The sequence below is a fragment of the Carcharhinus amblyrhynchos genome, chromosome 33 (genome assembly GCF_965287045.1).
Source record: "Carcharhinus amblyrhynchos chromosome 33, sCarAmb.v2.hapA, whole genome shotgun sequence".
NCBI classification, from domain to species: domain Eukaryota; kingdom Metazoa; phylum Chordata; class Chondrichthyes; order Carcharhiniformes; family Carcharhinidae; genus Carcharhinus; species Carcharhinus amblyrhynchos.
Genome location: NC_137356.1, coordinates 8076668 through 8099602, shown reverse-complemented (window position 1 = coordinate 8099602; position 22935 = coordinate 8076668). Strand labels below are relative to the sequence as shown.

Genomic DNA, 22935 nt, shown 5'->3' with positions numbered 1-22935 from the left:
AACCAGCACTGCATCTCAAACAACACTGAGACCTTTTGATTTGAAATTCTCATTTTTATTATCTGTTTATCATTTAAGGAATGCTTGCATTTTATTTGAGGATGCAAGTGTCAGAGTTGGGCACTCCCAGGCCATGTTAAAGGTGAATCATGCTGCCCCTTTGCAGTCACATACAGGGAAAATAGCAGAAAGTGTTTACTGCAAAGCTCTAAACAATGTAATGTCACAGACAGGATGGAGCCAATGCCTCTAGATTTACTTTTCCCAATCTCCGATACGAATGATGGTAGCAGAATGGTTGTTACTGGTCTAGCAATTAGTGTTGCATTAATGATCTGCAGGCAAAAATTATCTCCCACAAAATACATTAAAGTTTATTTATTAGTGCCACAAATAGGCTTACATTCACATTGCAATGAAGTTACTGTGAAAATCCTCTAATCGCCACTCTCCGGTGCCTGTTCGGGTACAGTGACGGAGAATTTATCATGGCCAGTGCATCTAACCAGTGTGTCGTTTGGACTGGGAGGAAACCGGAGTACCTGGAGGAAACTCTTGCAGACAGGAGAACATGTAGACTCCAAACAGTGACTCAAGCTGGGAATCAAACCGAGGTCTCTGGCACTGTGAGACGGCAGTTCTAACCTTAGTGAACTAGATGGTTTTTAATGACAATCTGATAATTGCATGATCACAATTATGATACTAAATTTTTATTCCAGATTTAATTGAATTTAAATTCCCTAGTTGCTGTGGTGGGATTTGAACATGTCCAGACCTCTGGATTATTGTCTAGTAAAAATGTACCCTTCAAAAACGATAAACAGACCATAAGGATTTTTGCCCCATCTTCTTCCCTCTAATTAAAGCTTTTGTATATTCAGCTGTGTGATGGCAGCATAGTGATTAGCACTGCTGCCTTACAGCTCCAGGGACCTGAGTTCAATTCCCAGCTTGGGTCACTCTGTGGAGTTTGCATATTCTCCCTGTGTCTGTGTGGGTTTCCTCCCACAGTCCAAAGATATGCATGTTAGGTTGATTGGCCAGGCTAAATTGCCCCTTAGTGTCCTGGGATGTGTATGTTAGCAGGGTAAATATGCGGGATTTTGGCATTAGCGCCTGGATGGGATTGTTGGCGATGCAGACTTGATGGGTCAAATGGCCTCCTGCACTGTAGAGTTTCTGTGATTCTATGTTCCACCAGTAGGCTTGCATTAACAGTTACTGTGAAAATCCCCTGGTCACACTCTGACACCTGTTCGGGTACACTGAGGGAGAATTTAGCACGGCCAATGCACCCTAACCAGCACATCTTTCGGACAGTGGGAAGAAACCAGAGAACCCGGAGGAAACCCATGCAGACACGAGGAGAACATGCAGTCTCTGCATTGACCCAAACCAGGAATTGAACGCATGTCCTTGCTGCTGTAAGGCAGCAGTGCCAAACACTTCGTTGTTTCCATTTTGCCTCCTTGTACCTGGCACTATATGCAAGGATGGGGAGTCGGCCATAACTACAGTATAATTCTAGTGAGAATTTTTAATCACTCCGAATAGAAGCTTTAGTTCATGGCAGTCTGAACCCGTATCCCATGCTAATCAGTTGACAACAGAGCCAGCAAAATTCCATTTAACTCGGCTGTAAACCAATTTGTTTCTCCTCCACTTTGCATCGTTTCTGCAATCACCTTGTCTTTTTTCATATATATTCGGAGACTGTTGTTGCAATAGGGTCAAAGTAATATCAATATTTAATTCTGCAGCTGTGCCCTCGCATCACTGGGTTGATGTTACAATTGGATTGAGTGCTTGGAGTTGTATTGATGGTCTGATAGTGTTGGGGGAGATTCACTAGACTGGTGGGCTGAAAGTGCAGGGGCGGCACGATAGCACAGTGGTTAGCACTGCTGCTTTACAGTGTCAGAGACCCAGGTTTGATTCCTGGCTTGGATCACTGTCTGTCTGGAGTCTGCACATTCTCCCCTGTCTGCGTGGCTTCTCTGTGGGTGTTGCGGTTTCCTCCCACAGACTGAAAGACATGCTGGTTAGGGTGCATTGATCCGAACAGGCGACTCAGGAATCTTATAGCAACTTCACTGCAGCGTTAATGTGAGCCTTACTTGTGACTAATTAATACACTTTAAGTTAAAGATTCATTGGAACGAGTGGCCTGATCGTGTAGGGTGGAAAGTAATCATTAACACATCTCTTCTGAAACATCGAATATAGAAAAGGACACGAGTGACAAGCAGCAGTCTGGCAGGTCTGCGATGTCTCTCTTACTTCACCAACTTTATTCGGGGCCATAACAGACGGTGCTAAATTTCTCAACTCCCTTACTGAACACAATCGTCAGGAATGCAACGGTTAACAACAGGAAACTCTAAAAAGATGATACATAATGTTACAGCTACTCTCAACCCAGCTGCAGACCATTCTAATGTCAGTTGGTTGTAAGTACTATTATGAGTCTAACAGGATACTGGTGTGGGGTGGTACGTGCACACAGTAACACTCGGAAGCTATTTACAACATTTTTGTTTAGTACCAAAAACGGGTTGTGTTCAGCCCCTGAAGAATGTTTTAACGTAGTGTAGACAGTACAATGTAACGGTAGCAGGTGGAAATGAGCAGGCTGGAAGGCAGACTAAATGCAACATAAAATCCCTACAGTACAGGAGGCCATTCAACCCAACGAATCTGCATCGACAACAATCCCACCCAGGCCTATCCCCGTAAACCCACATATTTCCTCTGCTAATTCCTCTAACTTATGCATCCCAGACTAATCCACCTAACCAGCATATCTTTGGACTTTGGGAGGAAACCAGAGCACCTGGAGGAAACCCACGCAGACATGGGGATAACGTGCAAACTCCACACAGACAGTGACCCAAGCCAGGAATTGAACCCAGATCTCTGGCCCTGTGAGGCAGCAGCGCTAACCACTGTGCCAGCATGCCCCATGCATGTACATTATTGCCTTCAACTCAATTTTAGCTATTCAATTTTTATCACCAGGAATAAATATATATTGTAAACATGGGTCTATGAGCCGTGCTACTCCTGAATCTCTCAACTATCACTAGAAAAATAGTGAATAGTATGAGACAAGAATGAACACAACTGATTTATCTGATGTGCTTTGAGCTACACTAACTGTGCAGGCTTCTGGGTTTTTAATACAGTATGTAGCACACTTACAGTGCAGACTAATACAGCTCTCCCTGTCTGTACTGAGTTACTCACCAATCATGTTTATTCTACATTCAATCACAGATTTCTTCTCAAGAAATTGCTCTTATGAACTCATTGCAAAATGCTGAGTGTGGACAGTGGTAACTTTTTTTAAAGAACTGAAGTTTTGCTGTTATTTATGTCACAAGTAGGCTTACATTAACACTACAATGAAGTTACTGTGAAAATCCCCTAATTGCCACACTCCAGCAACTGTTCGGGTACACTGAGGGAGAATTTAGCACGACCAATGCAGACAGAGGGGAAACTGGAGCATCCGGCGGAAACATACGCAGACATGGGGAGAACGTGCAGGTTCCGCACAGGCAGTAATCCGAATCAGGAATCGAATCTGGCTTCCTGGCGTTGTGAGGCAGCAGTACTGTCCTTTTTTAAGAAAAAGGATCTGCTGCTACTTCTAATCCATATAAGTTCACACAGCGCCTCTGTACGCACTGGGACATCAGGAGAACTGAAGTCCAAAGCCTTGATCCTCAGATAAAAGGTTAAAAATCCCCAAAGATTCTGGCTCATGAAGCAACCCTGAATGAAATGTACTCTGAACAGGGTGGGGGGGTGACGACGATACGTCAACATTTGTTGTTCACCCGTAATTGCTCGGAGGTCAGACCAAATAAGGATGGCAGATTTCCTTCCCTAAAAGGACATTAGTGAACCAGATAGGTTTTTAAAACAATGGATGATAGTTTCATGATGACTATTAGAGACTAGCTTTCAATTTCAGATTTTATTAATTGATTTTTAAGTTGCACCAGCTGCCAGTGTTGAATTTAAACACCACCCTACAGCACAAGCTTGGCTCTCTGCCACTACTACACCACCTCTGCCCATGTAACTACAATCAATTTCCAGGCATAAAGTGCAAAGCTGAGCTCCCATATCAACTTCCGCTCTCAACAAACAACTTTCATTTGTCTCAGAAACATAAAACTGTTTGGCACGCTTGTCAGCTCTTGGAATGGGTGTACTATTCCAGGAGAAATGAAATTGGGTTCCACAAACCAGTGCCAACTGCAATCCTATACCTTTGAAAATTATTTGTGGTTAAGTCAGAGAAAGATAACACAAAGTAGGCAATGTTGTTATTTAGCTTAAAAGCACTGTGGCATATTCACATGATCTGTGCCACAAGGCAGTGCTTTGTACACTCAACATACCACGTACACAGTGATGGGAAAGTGCATGAGTGGCCTTCCTCCATCTCAGTGGACTACAAGATTGAAATCAGGCTTGTTCATTACCATGACCCCATGAATAAGATTAAATACATGCTGAGTATTTCATAACAAGTTATAAAAAATGCTTCATCATTCATATGTTAATAGAACTGTTGACTTCAAATGGTTAAAAGTAAAAGAAACATTGAAGCTTTGGACACAACACGACTCTCAGTCAATGCTGTGAGCAATCAACATGCACCTTGCTTCACTCGCCCTTGCTTTAAAGTTTAAGTTTTATTTATTAGTCACAAGTAGGCTTACATTAACACGGCAATGAAGTTATTGTGAAAATCCCCGAGTCGCCACACTCTGGCACCTGTTTGGGTACACTGAGGAAGAAGTTAGCATCACTAATGTACCTGACCAGCACATCTTTTGGATTGTGGGAGGAAACCTATACAGACACTGGGAGAAATGTGCAAACTCCACACAGTGACGCAAGCTGGGAATCGAACCCGGGTCCCTGGCTCTGTGAGGCAGCAGTGCTAACCACCATGCTGCCCCAATGTGCGAATCACGTCAGTCACACGGGTAGGAAAAAAAACTACACAGATGGAAATCAGCGGAATGCGCCAAGTCTGCCCACAGGCAACTGACAACAATGTCTCATGGGAGCTGCACTCAGAACCCAGATGGGCTGCTTGGAGGGTTATAGGTTGCCCTCCACTAAGCTAGGGGAAAGGGAAAAGTCTACTCCTGTCAAATCTTTGTTCATCCACAAGCCTTTCTGCAACAGAAATGTGGAGAATTCCAACAAAGAACAAAGAAAATTACAGCACAGGAACACTCCCTTCAGCCCTCCAAGCCTAAACTGACGGTGCTACCCGAATCACATCAGTCACACCAGGAGGTGGTCACAAATTAGCTAACCAAATCTAAACGGATTTGCATTAAGCATTCTCTTAGTTCTCAAAATGCAGGAGTGCACGCTGGTCCAATGATGCAGGTAAAAACATCCAAAGAAGTGCTGCACTGAACTTGTGAAGTAAACAGCTACACGTCAGACAAAGCTTGTGTAGTGGTGAGGGGGCATTGCAGATCGGAAAACGCTTGCGAATTTCAGACTTCCAGGCAGAAGAATCCAGCATTGTGACTGGCTTTTTTTATTTTTTTTCTTTAAGACTGCTTTGCATGCAAAACATATAGCATGGCACTGCAAAGTGTCACTGATACATCAGATACTAGACATGTACACCAATGGTTATGTGACTACTGTTAGCTGCTTTGTATATTGTAGGCAAGTGTTGGATTTTAGAAGGCAAACTCTAAATATCAGCAAAAACTCAGTAGCCAAACAAATGAGCCAGGGTACTGGCATTTCACTTTTTAGACAAAACCAAGTGAGCATTCCAGAACATTCCTTTGCCCCACACTGCCACCTCCAAAACATGATCAAAGATCTTTTGTGGTCATACTTTGAAGGGTTGGCAGTAATGTGAAGCTAAATTAAACAGTGAGTGTTATGTTCTGGGAGCAAATGTTCAGGAGAGGATGGATGAGGCGGCCACATTTAGCGTCTGTGGATCACCAAGAAAGGGAAAACTAATCTTTAATTATCCACCAACAGATTGGAATACCAGCACCAAATGAAATGCTTGACACCAAAATCCAGATTAGTCAGATTGTGAATGATAAGAGTTTAAATTCTTCACCACCATCTTTGCTTGGGTAAATCTGCATTGATTCTGGGTAAAGGAAGGTTGAAATTAATTCCATGGCTGATATTTTCCATGATACATTTCACGTCGGACTCACCATCTTACCCGCCAGAGTGGAAAGGTCCAAGCTGTGACAAGATTGAGAGTCCAGGTTTTGACCAACCTGAAGGTCTGTGTGCAAGGAGCCAGGCATTCTCGGGATGGTCCAACGTGGTCAAAATAATTTCCAATCTGTCCATTTATTATAAACAAACTTCCAGAACCCCCTTGTCAATTCAATATACCACAGCTAGTTGCACATAATTAGGAGTTCAGATTCAATTCCCACACCCCACAACTTTTTTTGTTTAAAAAGCTATTTCTCGTCTCCCACATGAATTTACAAGTCGATTCACAGCCAATTTGCAACTGCAAAGCCCTCTCTTGGCAAGCGATAATTGATCAAATATCCCACACCAACACTGGAGACAGATTGTGGGACAGAATATCACAGCTCCCTTGCTCTTTTAAAAACATTATGGGATCCTGCACACCCCATCCAAGGAGAGACAGGGGTTTGACTTAACACTGCATTCAAAAGATGGCACTTCAGACAGTGCAGCAGTCCCTCAATCTGATATCTTTGCAGTTCTATGTACCATTGAAAGGGGCTACAAGCTACAGCTCGACCCAGGGTGAAAATGCCATCCAATGGTTTAAGGCTGACACTTCAAAAGATGCTGACAACTTGGTTTTAATTCCATTGGATTTTGATACCCTCCAGTAACTCTCCCAGATAGTAGGCTATTCAACTACCAAAGCATCACATTAAATCTGAACCCCCCCCCCCCGCTACACACACACAAAACAAGAATGGGAACGATGCCGGATTTCCCTTTCCCTAACTCAGGAAGAACTGAAGGCAACTTCCTAACCTGGCCAGGATGAGCTAATTCAGCAAAGCCACAGGATTGATGACCTAGCTATTCATCACTGAACTATTTACGGAGTGAATGACAATTTCATTTGATACTTGGTACTTTTTTGGTCCCTTTACTTTGTTAAGTTTGAAAAGCAAGAGAAAAAAAAAATGTTGTAGAACAAAATTGTTAGTGCTTCTGCCTTCCCTCCACAGAGTGAGAACTCCTATAGTGGCAGGTTTCCTCAAAACACTAACAAGACTCCCAAGTGACCATTCTTCATGCGAGAGCGTACAGCAAGCCCTGGACACCTGACTGCGTAACGGTGTCGCTAATGTTCTCAGTAACATCCATGCATCTTTCAGTCGAGGCAGTGAATGATTGTCTTAGCTTGCCAGCCCCAACTAATGCTGTACACCTGAAATCGGCTAACCAAAGCACAGGCCAAACTTTACTCTCTGGCTTGCATGGCTCAGTCCTGGGCGAGTTACACGTGGAGTTTCTGCCTTTAACGGCAGATACCTTAAACAGCAGCACATTGGAGAGAAGAATGACAACTCAATCCTCAAATCAGCCACGATCACCAACGCCTCCTCTCCCCCACCCCCCAGGCAAATATGAGTGATGTTGATGAGACGAGATGATAAGAACAGGAAAATATCAGGTGGGTTACACAGTGCTTGGGAATACCTCACACCCTCAATCAATTGGCCAGAAAGGGTGCCACTGAAAATCTGGGATTAACAAAGGCACAGCCAGGAAGACTGGACAGAGAGGGCGGGGGGGGGGGGGGGGGGATAATTTAAATAGCAGTCAAAATTACTAATTTGTTATATTCAAGGAAATATCTTCTAACAATCTACAATCTAAGCCTAGTCCATTGTGTCTATACCCCCTCCCCCCAACCATTTAACTCCACATCCAAATATCTACAGGTCTAACTGATATTACGGATAAATCCTGTACAAATCAGGAGTTTGCAGCGGGGGTCCTATGGAGATCCAGCGTGAAGCTGCAGTTTCAGGTTAAAGTGACAGGTCTGCCTGACTGAAAAGACAGCAACTATCGAGCAGGCTGCTTTGCAATGTGTAAGATACGGCCAGCGTCCTGACTTCTCGTTCCTCCCTCTCTGGCTATTGCCGGTCACTACTGTGGCCCTGGGAGTTCCACCAAATCAACTCTTCCGCTTTCTCCATCCCACCTCCGATAACCCGTTAACTGAGGAAGAGGCGCTCTTCTTTGCCGCTCTGCTGGATTGTTAGCAGTTCACTACCAACTCATTCTGCCTGGATTTGAGCAGCCAAGCGGACCATTCTGACATCAGTCTCCTTTGGGTGCTGCCATGCACACAGGCATAGTTGGGGGGAAAATAGAGGGAAATTCAAGCATTAGACAAGAAGCGACGTCTCTCACTAGCACTGCTGGAAGATGAAGCAGTTAAAAGCCAGCTGCGTTGATTGTAACGAGAGCTTTGTAATAATGGTCAACTGAATACATTTGAGGTAGTTTTGCGAACTTGAGAGAAACATTTCCTAGTCCCGCCCTGTATTCTGCGCCCACTTTAGCCACCTGCCTCCACACACTGCCCAGCCTGCTTTAATTCTGCCAGGACAGTGCCACGCATCGAGCCACTCACTGACTGTCCCATCAGGGGACCCACTCAAGTGGTCACATTTGCAGCTTTGTCCTTCCGGATAGGTCCATCCCCAGGAAGGAATTCACCATTAAGACCAGTCAGGACTTGGAATCAAATCATTGATCCCCAAACATCAGAGCTGTAGCCAACAGACCTCCAGAAACAAGTCCTACTACTGCCTCTTTACAGTTCAGCTCTTGATGTTAATAATATAATACTTCTAATCAAAAAACACAAGTGCCTCACCAGCATCAATCAAGCACTGGGCTCCTCCCAACTCAGATAGGTGCCTGACCAGTCAATGATCAAACCAGCTGCTCCCTACATTTTAGCTGGCTTGGCGCACACACTTGCCAAAGGGCCAGCGGAATATACAATATTGTATACAAGCTTCAAAAAAAAAAATGGGCTACATCTCTGTAGCTAATAACTGGAGGCACAGAAGAGCAAATATGCATGGAGTTTTTCGGTTTTGTTTACTGACAATTGGAGCTATATCGTGCACGTTATAAAAAATAAAGGTTAAAAGTGTCTGGAAACCATGTTCAGAACAGGACCTGGGACATTACTAGAGGGAAACTGTACACAAAAAAAAAAGTCACACTTTGAAAGTGGGCAGGATGTTAAAAATTAAACATTGCATTGGATCTTTTTGTTTGCAAGCATTGTTTTCAAACCACAAATCCAAATAAATATATATTTCAGGCGGTCAAAAAAAATCTCATACTGGCTGTACAGTGAGGGCAACAAGTGGAGGACTTGGATCGTGACGATTGTAAAATATAATACAGTTCTTGGCTGCATGAGCACTTGGATGTGGCTATTTAACAAGAGGCCGGGTTTTATCGTCGTCGCTGCACTGATGTGCTTTGTATTTCTTCACCTCTGCCATGTATTTGGCCCACGCGTCTCCTCCACGCGCCTCAGCCTGGAAAGAGAGTGAAAATAAGAACAGACAGGTTAAACTGTGCATTTGACAGAAGCTGCACTGGGGCAAAGGCAATGCTGCACTTCAGTACTACAGACAAGGGCTCTGGATTCTAAACTGGCTACAATGCCAGAAGGGATTCATTGGTTGTTTCAGAAACTATTGAATCCTACAGTGCAGGAGGCCCCCATTTGACCCATCAGGTCTGCAATGACCACAATCCCACCCCAGGCCCTACCCCACACATTTACCCCATTAATTCCTCTAACCTATTCATCCCAGGACAATAAGGGGCAATTTAGCATGGCGAATCAACCCAGCCCACACATCTTTCAGACAGTGGGAGGAAACCAGAGCATCCAGAGGAAACCCACGCAGACATGGGGGAGAACGTCTGTGTGCAGTTTGCACAGTCACCCGAGCCAGGAACTGAACCTGGGTCCCTGGAATGCTAACCATTGTGCCGTTAATAAACCACTGTTCTGATTGTGTCTTTCTTGACGGCATTGACTTTACATTCTACACCTCATCCAAGGAGGCATTCTTGAGCCTACCCTAGGAAGATTGAAAAATATTTAATCAATAGTGGAGCAATGTTAGTTAACCTGTTGTCACCCACTGGTGTCTAGATTGTCAGTAATATTTGGCTGAGATTAGGAAACACAGCAGGAAATGGACAGAAAGCACCAGTTTAAAAATGTAGAAACGGCTTAAACAGTTCAGCTTAAGGCTTAAATGGTACACTGATAAACAGACAAACAAGATTTTGTTTAATTCTGGGCACTGGACTTTAGGAAGGGCATCAAAGCCTGCAAGAGGTTGCAGAAGATACTCGCTAAAATGACACTTAGAATAAGACAGTCAGTTACCTGCATAAAGTGCAAAAGTTGGATTGTTTTTAGAATGGACAAGCTTAAGAAAACATTGGATGGAGGTGTTTAAAGCATGGTGGCACAGTGGTTAGCACTGGTGCCTCAGTGTCAGGGACCTGGGTTCGATTCGGGCTTGGATCAGTGCCTGTGCAGAGTCTGCATGGGTTTCCTTCTGCAATCTGAAATACATACTGGTTGGGGTGCATTGGCCATGCTAGATTCTCCCTCAACATACCCGCACAGGCACTGGAGTGTGGCAACTGAAGGATTTTCACAGTAACTTCATTGCAGTGTTAATGTAAGCCTACTTGTGACACTAAAATAAACAAAATCAGGAATGGTTTTGATAAGAATCAGTAAGGAGAAACTGTTTCCACTAGAAGAGTCAGTACCAGAGGAAAAATATTTAAGTAGATGAATCAGCAAAGGGTGACATGGAAAAACTTTGGAATGAACTACGGTGGAAGCAGATGCAATACATTACTAGATGGGAATTGGGTACCTACTCGAAGGGGAAAATGTTGTCACATTACAAGGGATAAAGCAGAACAGAGGGACTAGCTGGATATGAAAATACATTTGAACATATAAAATAGGAGCAGAAGTAGGCCATTCGGCCCTTCGAGTCCTCTTTGCCAGTAAGATCATGGCCAATCTGATGGGATCTCCTGATTCCATATTTCCATCTACTTCCAATAGCCTTTGATTCCCTTTCCCCGGTAACAACAATCCCAGTGGAACAGTAATTACTTGCTGAGCACATTCAAACCCATTGACCACCTTTCACCAACTAGCACCCTGCTTTTGGTTCACAGGGAAAAATGGTCACTAGCTCGTGTATAAAATCATGAAGGGCATAGATAGGATGAAAGAAAGTAGTTTTTTCCCCCCCAGGGAAGGAGAATTTAAAACTAGAGGGCATAGGTTTAAGGTGAAAGGAGAAAGATTTAAAAGGGATCTGAAGGCACAGAGGATGATGCGTCTATAGAATGAGCTGCCAGAGAAAGTAGTTGAGGCAGTTTCAATAGCGACATCTCAACAGCATTGGGATAAGTGCACAGATAGGAATATGGACCAAACACAGGAAACTGGAACTAGCTGGGAGGGCACTATGGTTGGCATGGACCAGTTGGGCTGAAAGGCCTGTTTCCATGCTGTATTACGCTATGACTAACTCTAGCCACATAACCAGCACATGGACGAAGTTCTGCGTCATTCTATAAAGTGAAAAGTTAAGTCAACATAAGGACAGCTTACTGACAATAACATTTACCAAAAGGGCAGCCCTGGAGGCTGCAGAGATGATGTCTCCTTTCAATAATTACATGGGAAGAGACTAGCTGCCTCCATCAATGTAAATACAGTCAAATGCTTTATCAACAAAAATAGTACACATGCACATAGATTTTAGGGTAGATTGCACAAAGAACGTATCACAGTCAAAGGGCTACTGAATCTTACCTCTTCTTCAGCCTTGTGTTTCTTGGCTACCATTCCTGTCTTGAGGGCTAGCTTTGCCCCACCTCGCCGCTTTCCCACCTGGGGTAAGGGACAGAAGACTGCAACCATTACACGAGCGCTTGGAGCTGCAATGTCAATGCTGCCCACTATGTAATAAAACAGGGATCCTGAAATTAGACCTCATTCCACAACAGAATGCACCTTTCCCCGTCAATGTCTCAATGCACTTTTAACGTTCAGTACACAAGCTGCTGCCAGCGGAGGGTGGCCATTCTTTACCCTCTCCTGTAAGGCAGGGACGACCATGTGGGTCGTACTATGAACCAACAGCTCTTTGTATCTTTTCAGCACCCAATTAGCCAGACATTTAACGTGAACATTTGCAAGTCCATCAATTGATACATACCAGCTTTCTTGTAACAAAAGCTAGGCTACAAATTGAGTTTATTGTTGAAATTTCAATAGTGATAAGAATTAAAACAGATTAAGTGGCATTACCTACATGCACATTGAATAAATTTATGTTGTAAATCAGGTTTTTAAATCATCTCTTTTTTTAAACAAGAATCTGAAATTAGAAACATAGAATTAAGCATAAACAGGGTTTAATTGCTTTAGTGCAGTACTGAAAACCCAGAAGGCTTTTCTATTGAATAAGTTATTTCAACTTTAGAAAGAAAAACTAAAGTTTCCTTCAGTTCAAAAACATACAATTACTTTGCACACCTTTGCTGACACTCAGTGCAAGTGGAACTGAATTTGCTAATGCAAAGTTTAAAAGACCTTTCTGTTATCACTGTGATTGGTGGCCAGCAACTATGGAATTTCCAACGGCTATTTAGGGCAGCACTACTGCCGCACAGCGCCAGGGTTCCGGGTTTGAATCACAGCTTGGGTGACTGTGTGGAGTTTCTCCCGTGTCTGCGGGGGTTTCCTCTGGGCAATTTAGGGTAATGGGGTAGGGCCTGGGTGGGATTGTGGTCAGTGAAGACTCAATGGGCCAAATGGCCTCCTTTGCACTGCAGCGATTCTATGAATTTCCGACTAACCAGCTGGTCCAAAAGGTTTCAGTTTGAGCATCTGTCTGTTCCATGGGTTTTGCCATCATGGGTGAGTTCACAAAACTGAGATCATTTGGCTCCTGCACTACCTTTGCTGTTTTATCGAGCAGGGCACTCACAATTAAAATTTAAAATCACGAATATGATCACTGATCAGGCTGGCAGCTCACCAAATGCTGTATGTGGGCACCATCAGCTTTGAATGGTATGATCAGCAGCTGAGGTGTCTGCAATTTGTTTTTTTTCTCAAAAAGGGATCTCAGAAGCTTTGGTACAAAATAATCCCAAATGCTTTCAAAGCTAGAGATAATGCTCAAAAGGTTATCAGCGAGAAGCACTGCCTGGAGTTCGCTATTAATTAGATTACAGCGCATAGTGTCAGTGGTGGGTCTGCACCATTGTTGCGACTGCACACCGACTACCCACCAGTTTCTGGCCTTGAAGTAAATGCTGCAGAACAACTAGCAGCAGGCTCAGCACAGAGATAAACATCTGCTACTGTGAAAGAACACTGCAACTAGGATTAGCCAGGGTAGATTCAGAAAGAATGTTCCCAATGACATGGGGGAGTTCAGAACTGGTGGTGGTGGTGGTGGGGGGGGGCGATAATTTGAGGATAAGGGGTAAACCTTTTCGAACTGAGGTGAGAAGAAATTTCTTCACCCATAGGATGATGGGTGTGTGGAATTCACTCCCACAGAAAGTAGTTGAGGGCAGAAATTTGTCTGATTTCAAGAAATTAGACATAGCTCCTGGGGCTAAAGGAATCAAGGGATATTTGGGGGAGGGGGGGAAATCAAGGGACATGGGGTGGGAGGAGGGGGAAGAAAAGAGAGAGCAGGCTCAAAGGACGAAATGGCCTCTTCCTGCTTCTCATTTCTACATTTGAATGATAATTAACAGGCCGAGATACTCCCTCAAGGGAAACACTAACATTAAGAAAGTAACAGCATGTCCAACTAACTGAAGCCATGCTCATTAACACGTTTTGCAATCTATCGAAGGCTATGTTAGCACTAAGGGCTTGTAGATCTAATGTGACACTGAGTCGCTGTTTTAACATTGTACACTGCACCTACAGCATTGCCAATAATACTGGTTTTAATGCTCTAAACAAGGCCATTTGTATATTGCAATCTATCTCCACTGGGAAATAAAATTGTCAAGTCCATAGATTCTCAGGGTACAATTATAAGCCTGGTGGTTATTATTTTAACAAGAACTATTCATTTTGTATCCTTGTGGCTACCACAGAAGCTAACAGCCTCATGTACAGTGAAGATGTACCAGGCTTTAGTGTAATTTACACATTACACAAAAATGATCAGATACATTCCCAAACTTATCGTAAATCTATGTAACAAACAAGTATTTGGCCTCTGTTTAGCTGCCATCATGAACACACAGTGGAATATTTTTAGTTAATTAAGATTGCATTTTCACTAACCAAATTTAATCCTGTTTTCCTGCAATTAATTTGGATTCCCTATAATTAATGTGGACAAAATAAATCAAAGACAGTTAGATTATCTGGCCCCATTAAATGTTTTAGTTTATTTATTAGTGTCACAAGTAGGCTTACATTAACACTGCAATGAAGTTACTGTGAAAATCTTCTAGTTGCCACACTCTGGCGCTTGTTTGGATAACTGAAAGAGAATTTAGCACGGCCAATCCACCTAACAAGCACGTCTTTTGGACTGTGGGAGGAAACCCACGTAGACACAGGGAACGTGCAGACTCTGGGAATTGAACCTAGGTGCCTGGCGCTGTGAGGCAGCAGTGCTAACTTCTGTGCCACCATGTCATCCCAGGTGTACTGTTTATGAACAAGACAATGATGTGTCAGTGCTCAGTAACCAATGACATTTGGTGTCATGTCACATCACCTGGATTATCTAACAGATAATAACTCCAAAATAATTTCACCATTCAGATTAGGATGAAGACAACTACCAGGTTGCTCAATGGAATCGGAATTGGGACAAAACTGAAACTATAGCTTCATTATAGGGTAAAGAGAATCTATGTAAATATATAAAGGGACTGAGACACGAATATAGTGCTATCTTTCTGAGCTAGTTATCATATAACAGTTCCCTCAATTTTGTGTTTTTTTTGTAAAAAAGAATTGAAAACATATGCAGCTGGGTCTAGAAATATTAGTTTATCTTTCTGATCTAAAATGTCTTTGATTCAGTCGCTGGGATTGGAAATGTAAACACCTGGGGCTAGTATATCGATGTTGCACTCCCACAATGCAAACTCATGCAGAAGGATCTAAAAATGGAATGCTTATTCCAGCAAAAGAGAATCTGAACAACACTGAAGATAAATCATCTATCATCGTAATTTGTTACAATACAATACAATTATTAACAGCCTGAATGTATTACACCAGGTAAACTTGGGTAGGAAGCTTTTGAACTGAGATTTAAAATCTTAAGAAAAACATAGCATCTTACCAGCAGTCAAAGGTTCAGCTGGAAGGATTGAAATGACTAAAACCATTGCCTCACATTTACCAGCTCCCTCAATGGAATCAGAATTGGGAGAAAACTGGAACTTTACCAGCATTCCTGGAACTCTCCCTTACTAACAGCTCCATGGGTGTATCTACAACACATGGATTGCAGTGAGTTCACCTCCAGTTTCTCAAGGGCAATCAGGGATGAACAATAAATGCTGGCCTAGCCAGCAATGTCCACACCCCATTAAAATGATGGAAAAAGATCTTCCTGTGCAAGATTTCTAAAGATAACTTTTAATCTTCAACTGATGACAATTCACCTGCTCCAGACACTAATATCCATTCTTATTTGCTCCTCAGTGACTCTGCTGCACACTCTCAATGAATGCCCAGAGGGTATAACACTGTGTGAAATAAAGTGAAGGAAAGACAAAGATGCATTTATTTGATTTATGCCAACACTATAGTTAAGAAAGCCCACCAACACCTCTACTTTCTAAGGTGACTAAGGAAATTTGGCATGTCAGCTACAACTCTCACCGACTTTTACAGATGCACCATAGGAAGCATTCTTTCTGGTTGTATCACAGCTTGGTATGGGCTCCTGCTCTGCCCAAGACTGCAAGCAACTAGAAAAAGGTTGTGAATATAGCCCAGTCCGTCATGCAAATCATCTTCCCATCCATTGACTATCTACACTTCCCGCTGTCTCAACAAGGCAGCTATAATTAGGGACCTCACGCACCCCGGACATTCTTTGTTCCACTTTCTTCCGTCAGGAAAAAGATACAAAAGTCTGAGGTCATGTACCAACCAATTCAAGAACAGCTTCTTCCCTGCTGCCATCAGACTTTTGAATAGACCTACCTCGCATTAAGTTGATCTTTCTCTACACCCTAGCTATGATTGTTACACTACATTCTGCAATATCTCCTTCCCTTCTGTATGAATGGTACACTTTGTCTGTATAGCACGCAAGAAACAATACTTTTCACAGTATCCCAATACATGCGACAATAATAAATCAAATTTACATTAGGTCTGCATCAATTCAGAGTGGTTGTGACCCAAACTGAAGTTAAACTGTACTATGTAATTGGGCATTGAAACGTGAAATTAGTCCAAACCAAAACAGAGCAAACAGGCTCTTAATTCTTGCACTGCACCCAAATTATTCCACTTTTCTTTTCCCCATCCTGCCTCACCAGCATGCTAACATGGATGCAGAATTTTAAGGGGAAACATGTCTTAGTATTTTTATAGCAACTTTTGAATTATATTTAATTTTTTTCTGGGAAACACTTTTACATTTCAGGCTGCTGGTGTCAGCATCAAGGACTCTCAGGTCAGGCATTACACATACTTGAAAAATAAAGTTCCCTCTAGCCTGTATCAATCTGTCTCAGCTCAAAGATCAGAAGACATTCAATGGCACTGATGTGACATCTTTCCATTTTGAACGCCATTTTTTGGGTCAGATTGCCTATTACAAACCGGATTGAGACCAGCTTAATTTATTCCTCACAGGATCCTTACCATCCAGCAAGTGGGATGTTACCCATCAATACGGACCAGATTTGAACCCACACCTTAAAAGCTGAACAATCATTCAATCCACTGCAGCACTCACAATGCAAGTACTTTCTCCAGCAGGGATAAATTTTAGAAAGGCACAGAACTATGGGATCACGTTAACTGGTATGCTAGTTACGTCACACATGCACTTTTATAACCATAAGATATAGGAGCAGAGTTAGGCCACTTGGCTCACTGCACAGCGAAGCAGGCTCAATCATAGTTGATATTTTTCTCATCCCCATTCTCCTTCCTTTTCCCCATAACCCCAGATCCTCTTATCTATCTCTGTCTTAAAGACACTCAATGACCCAGCCTCCACAACCTTCTGTGGCAAAGACTTCCACAGATGATACACCACTCTGGCTGAAGAAATTCCTCATCTGTTTTAAAGGATCATCCCTTTAGCCTGAGGTTGTGCCCTCTGGTTCTAGTTTTCGTACTCATGGAAACATCCTCTCCATGTCCACTCTATCCAGGCCCTGCAGTATTCTGTAAGTTTCAATAAGAAACCCCCTCATTCTTCTCAACTCCAATGAGTACAGACCCAGAGTTCTCACTGTTCCTCATACAACAAGCTCTCTGTTCTAGGGATTATTCTTGTGAACCTCCTCTGGACCCTTTCCAAGGCCTGCCCATCCTTAAAGTGATTAAACTTTTTTGATTGAGTGAAACAAATGTAGGAAAAGACTCACAAATAGCATAAAAGGGAACTTTCAGATTTGTAACCAAGCTGTTCCAAATGTGAAGCTGTGTTACACCAGCACTCTAATCGTCATGACAATGGTACCATAAGCATCAGAAAGCATCCCACAGAGAGCAAAGTGGTTACAAGCTCCTCTACCAGTGAAGTTCAAATGTTTATATGGCATAGAGGCACGCATGTGCACATCCTCTGAATATTTAAAATGTCCAGCAGTTGTAACATATTGTGGAGACAGGGATGGTTGACAAGGGTGGGGCTTGTATTCAGAGACAACCCTACAGCAAATACTGAAGGATAACTTGACGCAACATTGTGTAGTTACATTCCTCCTGCTTGGAACCTGAATTCACATTCACAGCGTTTCTTAATGGTGAGAGAAGCAACAATGGGATTTAAGTGCCCATGTATACTAATCATTAAAAGCCAGTGCATGGGTACAAAAAAGGTTAACAGAACTTTGACTTTTACCTGAAGGGTGCGGGGTGGCAGTGGCTAGCACTGCTGCCTTGTGGCACCAGGGACCCGGGTTCGATTCCCAGCTTGGGTCAGTGTGTGGAGTTTGATGTTCCCCCCATGTTTGCGTGGGCTTCCTCCAAGTGCTCCGGTTTCCCCCCCACAGTTTGAAAGACATGCTGGTTAGGTACACTGACCCAAACAGGCACTGGAATGTAGCAACTACAGGAATTTCACAGTAATTTGATTGCAATGTAAGTCTTACTTGTGACTAATAAAGAAACCTTTTTTTAAAAAAAACAGAATTCAGAAGTGAGGAAGTGCTGCTTAAGAGGGCAGACCAACTGTATGAACTTGGCTGATATTTCCATGACCCAAGGTTTTCAAATGAGGGTCAATAAAATAGACACAGAAATTATTTTCTCTGTTAGGGAAATACAGTCAAGAGGGCACAGTCTTAAAAATCAGAGCTAGGCCATTTAGGAATGAAGTCTGGAAGTACTTTTCCCCCCCCACACAAAGCATAGTGGAAGTCTCCAACTCATTCCCATAAAAGACTATGGATGCCATGTTAATTGAAATTTTCATGACCACAAGCGTGAAAGTTTTGTTTGGCAAGAATACTGAGGAACATGAAGCAAAAGCAGAGAAATGGAGCTAAGGATCAGAGTAGCTTTCTTAAAAAACTAAATGTTGGAACAGGTTCATGGCTCAAACTACCCTACTGTTATCCTTAGTTGACAGGGTAGATGCTGAGGAGAAACTCAGAGCAAGGGGTCAGCCAGTTAGGAAACAAGGAAAATTTCCTTCGCTTAACTGGCTGTGAAGCTTTAGCATTGTGTACCCCAGAAGTCTGTGGATCCTTCATCGTTGAATCTGTTCACAAAGAACCAGTGGATCCCAAATGAATTAAGAGATAAGGGGACAGCACAAGAAGTTGGAGTTGAGGTAGGTCACGTATGATCTGGTTCCAATGGTGGAGCAGGTTTGAAAGAATCTATGCCAGGTCCTTCCTATTTATATTCTCCAAACTCATTCATGCTGTATTTACACTGAAACTGTGCTGGTGCTAAAGTTAAAAAGATTTCAACAGTCTCAGCATCTATAGCGAGGGAAGAAGCCATTGGGGAATTATGTTCATTTAAAAAACAAGGTCATTCTCCCTAAACTCAGTTGGTCAAAGAAGAAAAGAACAATTGAAAATTTTATGAGAACCCGTTAGAAAAACTTCTCACACTGAATGGGAGTACAGCAAAACAATTTAAACATTGGTATCGAATGCAGAAAAATATTGGAAACACACAGGTGAAAGGAATCAAAGCGCACCTACAATGCAGAAGAGGCCATTCAGCCCATCACATCTGCACTGACTGACAGTATTTTACTCAGACACTCTCCCCCAACCTGTAGCCTCATACATTTATCATGGCTAATCCATCTGATCTGCACATCTTGGGACACTAAAGGGCAATTCAAATTCAGCACGGCCAATCCACCTAACCTGCACCATCTATGGAGAGAGAAGAAACTGGAACACCCAGAGGAAACCCATGCAGACACAGGGAGAATGTGCAAACTCCACATAGTGTCCCAAGGCCGGAATTGAACATGGGTCCATGGAACTGACAGGCAGCAATGCTAACCACTGTGACATCCCCGGTAATTCGTATGCATTTTTAAAACTTTAGTTTTGGCATCCTTGCCAAAACTATGCTTCTTAAAAAAAAACAGCTTCAGCTTGTCCTCTCATTTTCAAATATGCATGTGCAACTGAGTCACCAGTTTTTACTATTCCTGCAGCCCCATAAAAAAACTCAGACTACTTACATTGCCTACCTATCACACACAAGGTTTAATATTTATCTGAAAGACACTGGGGTATCAGCTTGGAATAGATGCACAAGCTTCTAAAGAAGGGCTCAAAGTTCTGTTCTCCAGTCAAAGTGGTGAAAGATCATGACCCACTCACTCACGAGGCAACAGCTGACAAACTGTCATTCCATCAACAGTCCTCAGCTTGGACGGTGCATCATACTTACCGTAATATCATAGGATTCCCTACACTGCAGAAGGAAGCTATTCGGCCCATAAAGCCTGCACCAACAACATCTATCCCCGTGACCCCATACATTTATCCTGCTAATCCTCCTGAAACTAGGGTCAATTTAGCATAGCCAATTAACCCAATCCACACATCTTTCGGACTGTGGAGGAAACCAGAGCACCTGGAGGAAACCCATGCAGACACAGGGAGAACATGCAGACTCCACACAGACAGTGACCCAAGCCAGGAATTGAACCCGGGTCCCTGGCGCCGTGGGCAGCAATGCTAACCACTGTTCCGTCCCCATAATATCAATCACCATTGCTTTGCCTGATGCTGCCTGCCCAGGCATTTCCAGTTTTCCCTTCAGGCTGACAAAACTTTTTGACTGCCAATGTTTTGAAAGGAAATTCAGGCTAGATTTAAAATGCTCAGATGAATAAAGGGATCAAAATGTGAATTAGGCAGGATAGTGGGTAATAGTCAGGAAAAAAGATACAAAAGTGTGAGCACGTATGCTAACCAATTCAAGAACAGCTTCTTCCTTGCTGCCATTAGACTTTTGAATGGACCTACCATACATTAAGCTGATCTTTCTCTACATTCAATTATGACTGCATATTATGCACCCTCTCCTTTCCTTCTCCCCAACATACTCTATGAATGGTACGTTTTGTCTGTATAAAAAGGTGGTTAGCACTGCTGCCTAACAGCGCCAGCAACCCAGGTTCGATTCCCAGCCTTGGGTAACCATCTGTGTGGAGTTTGCAGGTTCTCCCGATGCCTGCATGGGTGTTCCCCCGCGCTGCCAACAGACTTTTGAATAAACCACTTTACATTAAGTTGATCTTTCTCTACACCCTAGCAATGGACCACATTCTCTCCTTTCCTTCTCCCCCATGTACTCTATGAACAGTATGTTTCCCCTATATAGCACACAGGAAACAATACTTTTCACTTATTTAGATAATTCTTTTTATTTAGATATGCAAAGGATTTGTATTGCCTCTACAACTGCTGAATGAAAGGATTAAAATGTAAATTCAGGCAGAATAGTGGGGAATAAACAAAAGTCTGAGAATCACTGACTCAAAAATAGCTTCTTCACTGCCGCCATCAGCCTTTTGAATGGAGCTACCATATATTAAACTGATCTTTCTCTACTGCTTAGCTATGACTTTACCACTATATTCTGCATCCTTCTTTCCTCCACAAATTGCTTCTTCCCTGCTACCAGACTTTTGAATGTACTTACCTTATATTAAGTTGATCTTTGCATCCCAGCTATGACTGTAACACTACATTCTGCACCCCCCCATCCCTACACAATCGCTGAAGGGATCAAAATGTCATTTCAGCCAGGAGAGTGGTGAGTATATGTAAGTCTGAGATCACATGCCAACTGGGTCAAGAACAGTTTCTGAATGGATCTGCCATATATTAAGTTGATCTTTCGCTACAACCTAGCTATGATTTTACTGAAGCGCTCCTCAGCTTCTCCTCCTCCATCTTCTTCTTGAAAAGCGCCATGAAGCTGCCATCGTTGGCGAAGGCATTCACCCCTTTGCTTTCCGTGCCACCACCACCATCCTCCTTTCCTTCACAATTGCTTCTTCCCTGCTGCCAGACTTTTAAATGGACCCCTATATATTTTGATTTGATTATTGTCAAATGCATTAACATACAGTGAAAAGTATTGTTTCTTGCACACTATACAAAGTTCATAGAGAAGGAAAGGAGAGAGTGCAGAATGTAGTGTTACAGTCATAACTAGGGTGTAGAGAAAGATCAGCTTAAAGCAAGGTAAGTCCATTCAAAAGTCTGACAGCAGCAGGGAAGAAGCTGTTCTTGAGTCGGTTGGTACGTGACCTCAGACTTCTGTATCTTTTTCCCAAAGGAAGAAGAGAATGTCCAGGGTGTGTTGGGTCCTTAATTATGCTGGCTGCTTTGCCAAGGGAAGTGGAGACAGAGTCACTGGATGGGAGGCTGGTTTGTGTGATGGATTGGGCTACCTTTAGGACCTTTTGAAGTTCCTTGCGGTCTTGGGCAGAGCAGGAGCCATATCAAGCTGTGATACAACCAGGAAGAATGCTTTCTATGGTGCATCTGTAACCGTGGTGAGAGTGAGTGGAGGAGGAAAATTAACTAACAGCATCTTCCAATTCCCCCACAGCCCTGTTGCAACAACCAGGAGGCAAACTGAGAGCAAAATCTCTCGCTCTTACAATATTCAGCACGCTTTTCTTCTGGGCCTCGGCACTGTGTTGCTGGCCAGCGGCCGCACTCCTCTTGCCTCCATTGTCTATGTCTCTGCCGCTCGGCGCGGCGGCTCCGCCCGCGCTCCTCAGCTTCTCCTCCTCCTCCTCCATCTTCTTCTTGAAAAGCGCCATGAAGCTGCCATCGTTGGCGAAGGCATTCACCCCTTTGCTTTCCGTGCCACCACCACCATCCGCCTCGGAGCTTCCAGAAACTTCGCGGCTCCTCCGCCTGTCCGCCATCTTGGGGAGGGAAGCGTGCCACAGAGGCTGCTGGGAGAGGTACCCCACCCTCAACCAACAACAACAATAAAACCTCCAAAAAAAACCACACGGGTTAAAATAAGAAATCGGCGACTCCAACCAATTATTTTCAAAAGAAAAAGGGAGAAAAAAGTCCCGATATCCGGTTTGAGAATAGAAGGCAGAAGAAATGTTG

At 43.2% G+C, this 22935-nt stretch overlaps 1 protein-coding gene across 1 annotated transcript; it reads right to left on the bottom strand.

Annotated features, from left to right (window-relative positions):
* Positions 1-9132: 9132 nt before the first annotated feature.
* Positions 9133-22775, bottom strand: trir (telomerase RNA component interacting RNase). The gene is made up of 3 exons (XM_080216756.1): positions 22467-22775; positions 11933-12010; positions 9133-9599 (listed from the first exon to the last, which is right to left on the bottom strand). The coding sequence occupies exons 1-3, from the start codon at positions 22737-22739 to the stop codon at positions 9492-9494; spliced, it is 459 nt and encodes a 152-aa protein (XP_080072882.1). The 5' UTR covers positions 22740-22775; the 3' UTR covers positions 9133-9491.
* Between the last annotated feature and the right edge of the window lie 160 nt (positions 22776-22935).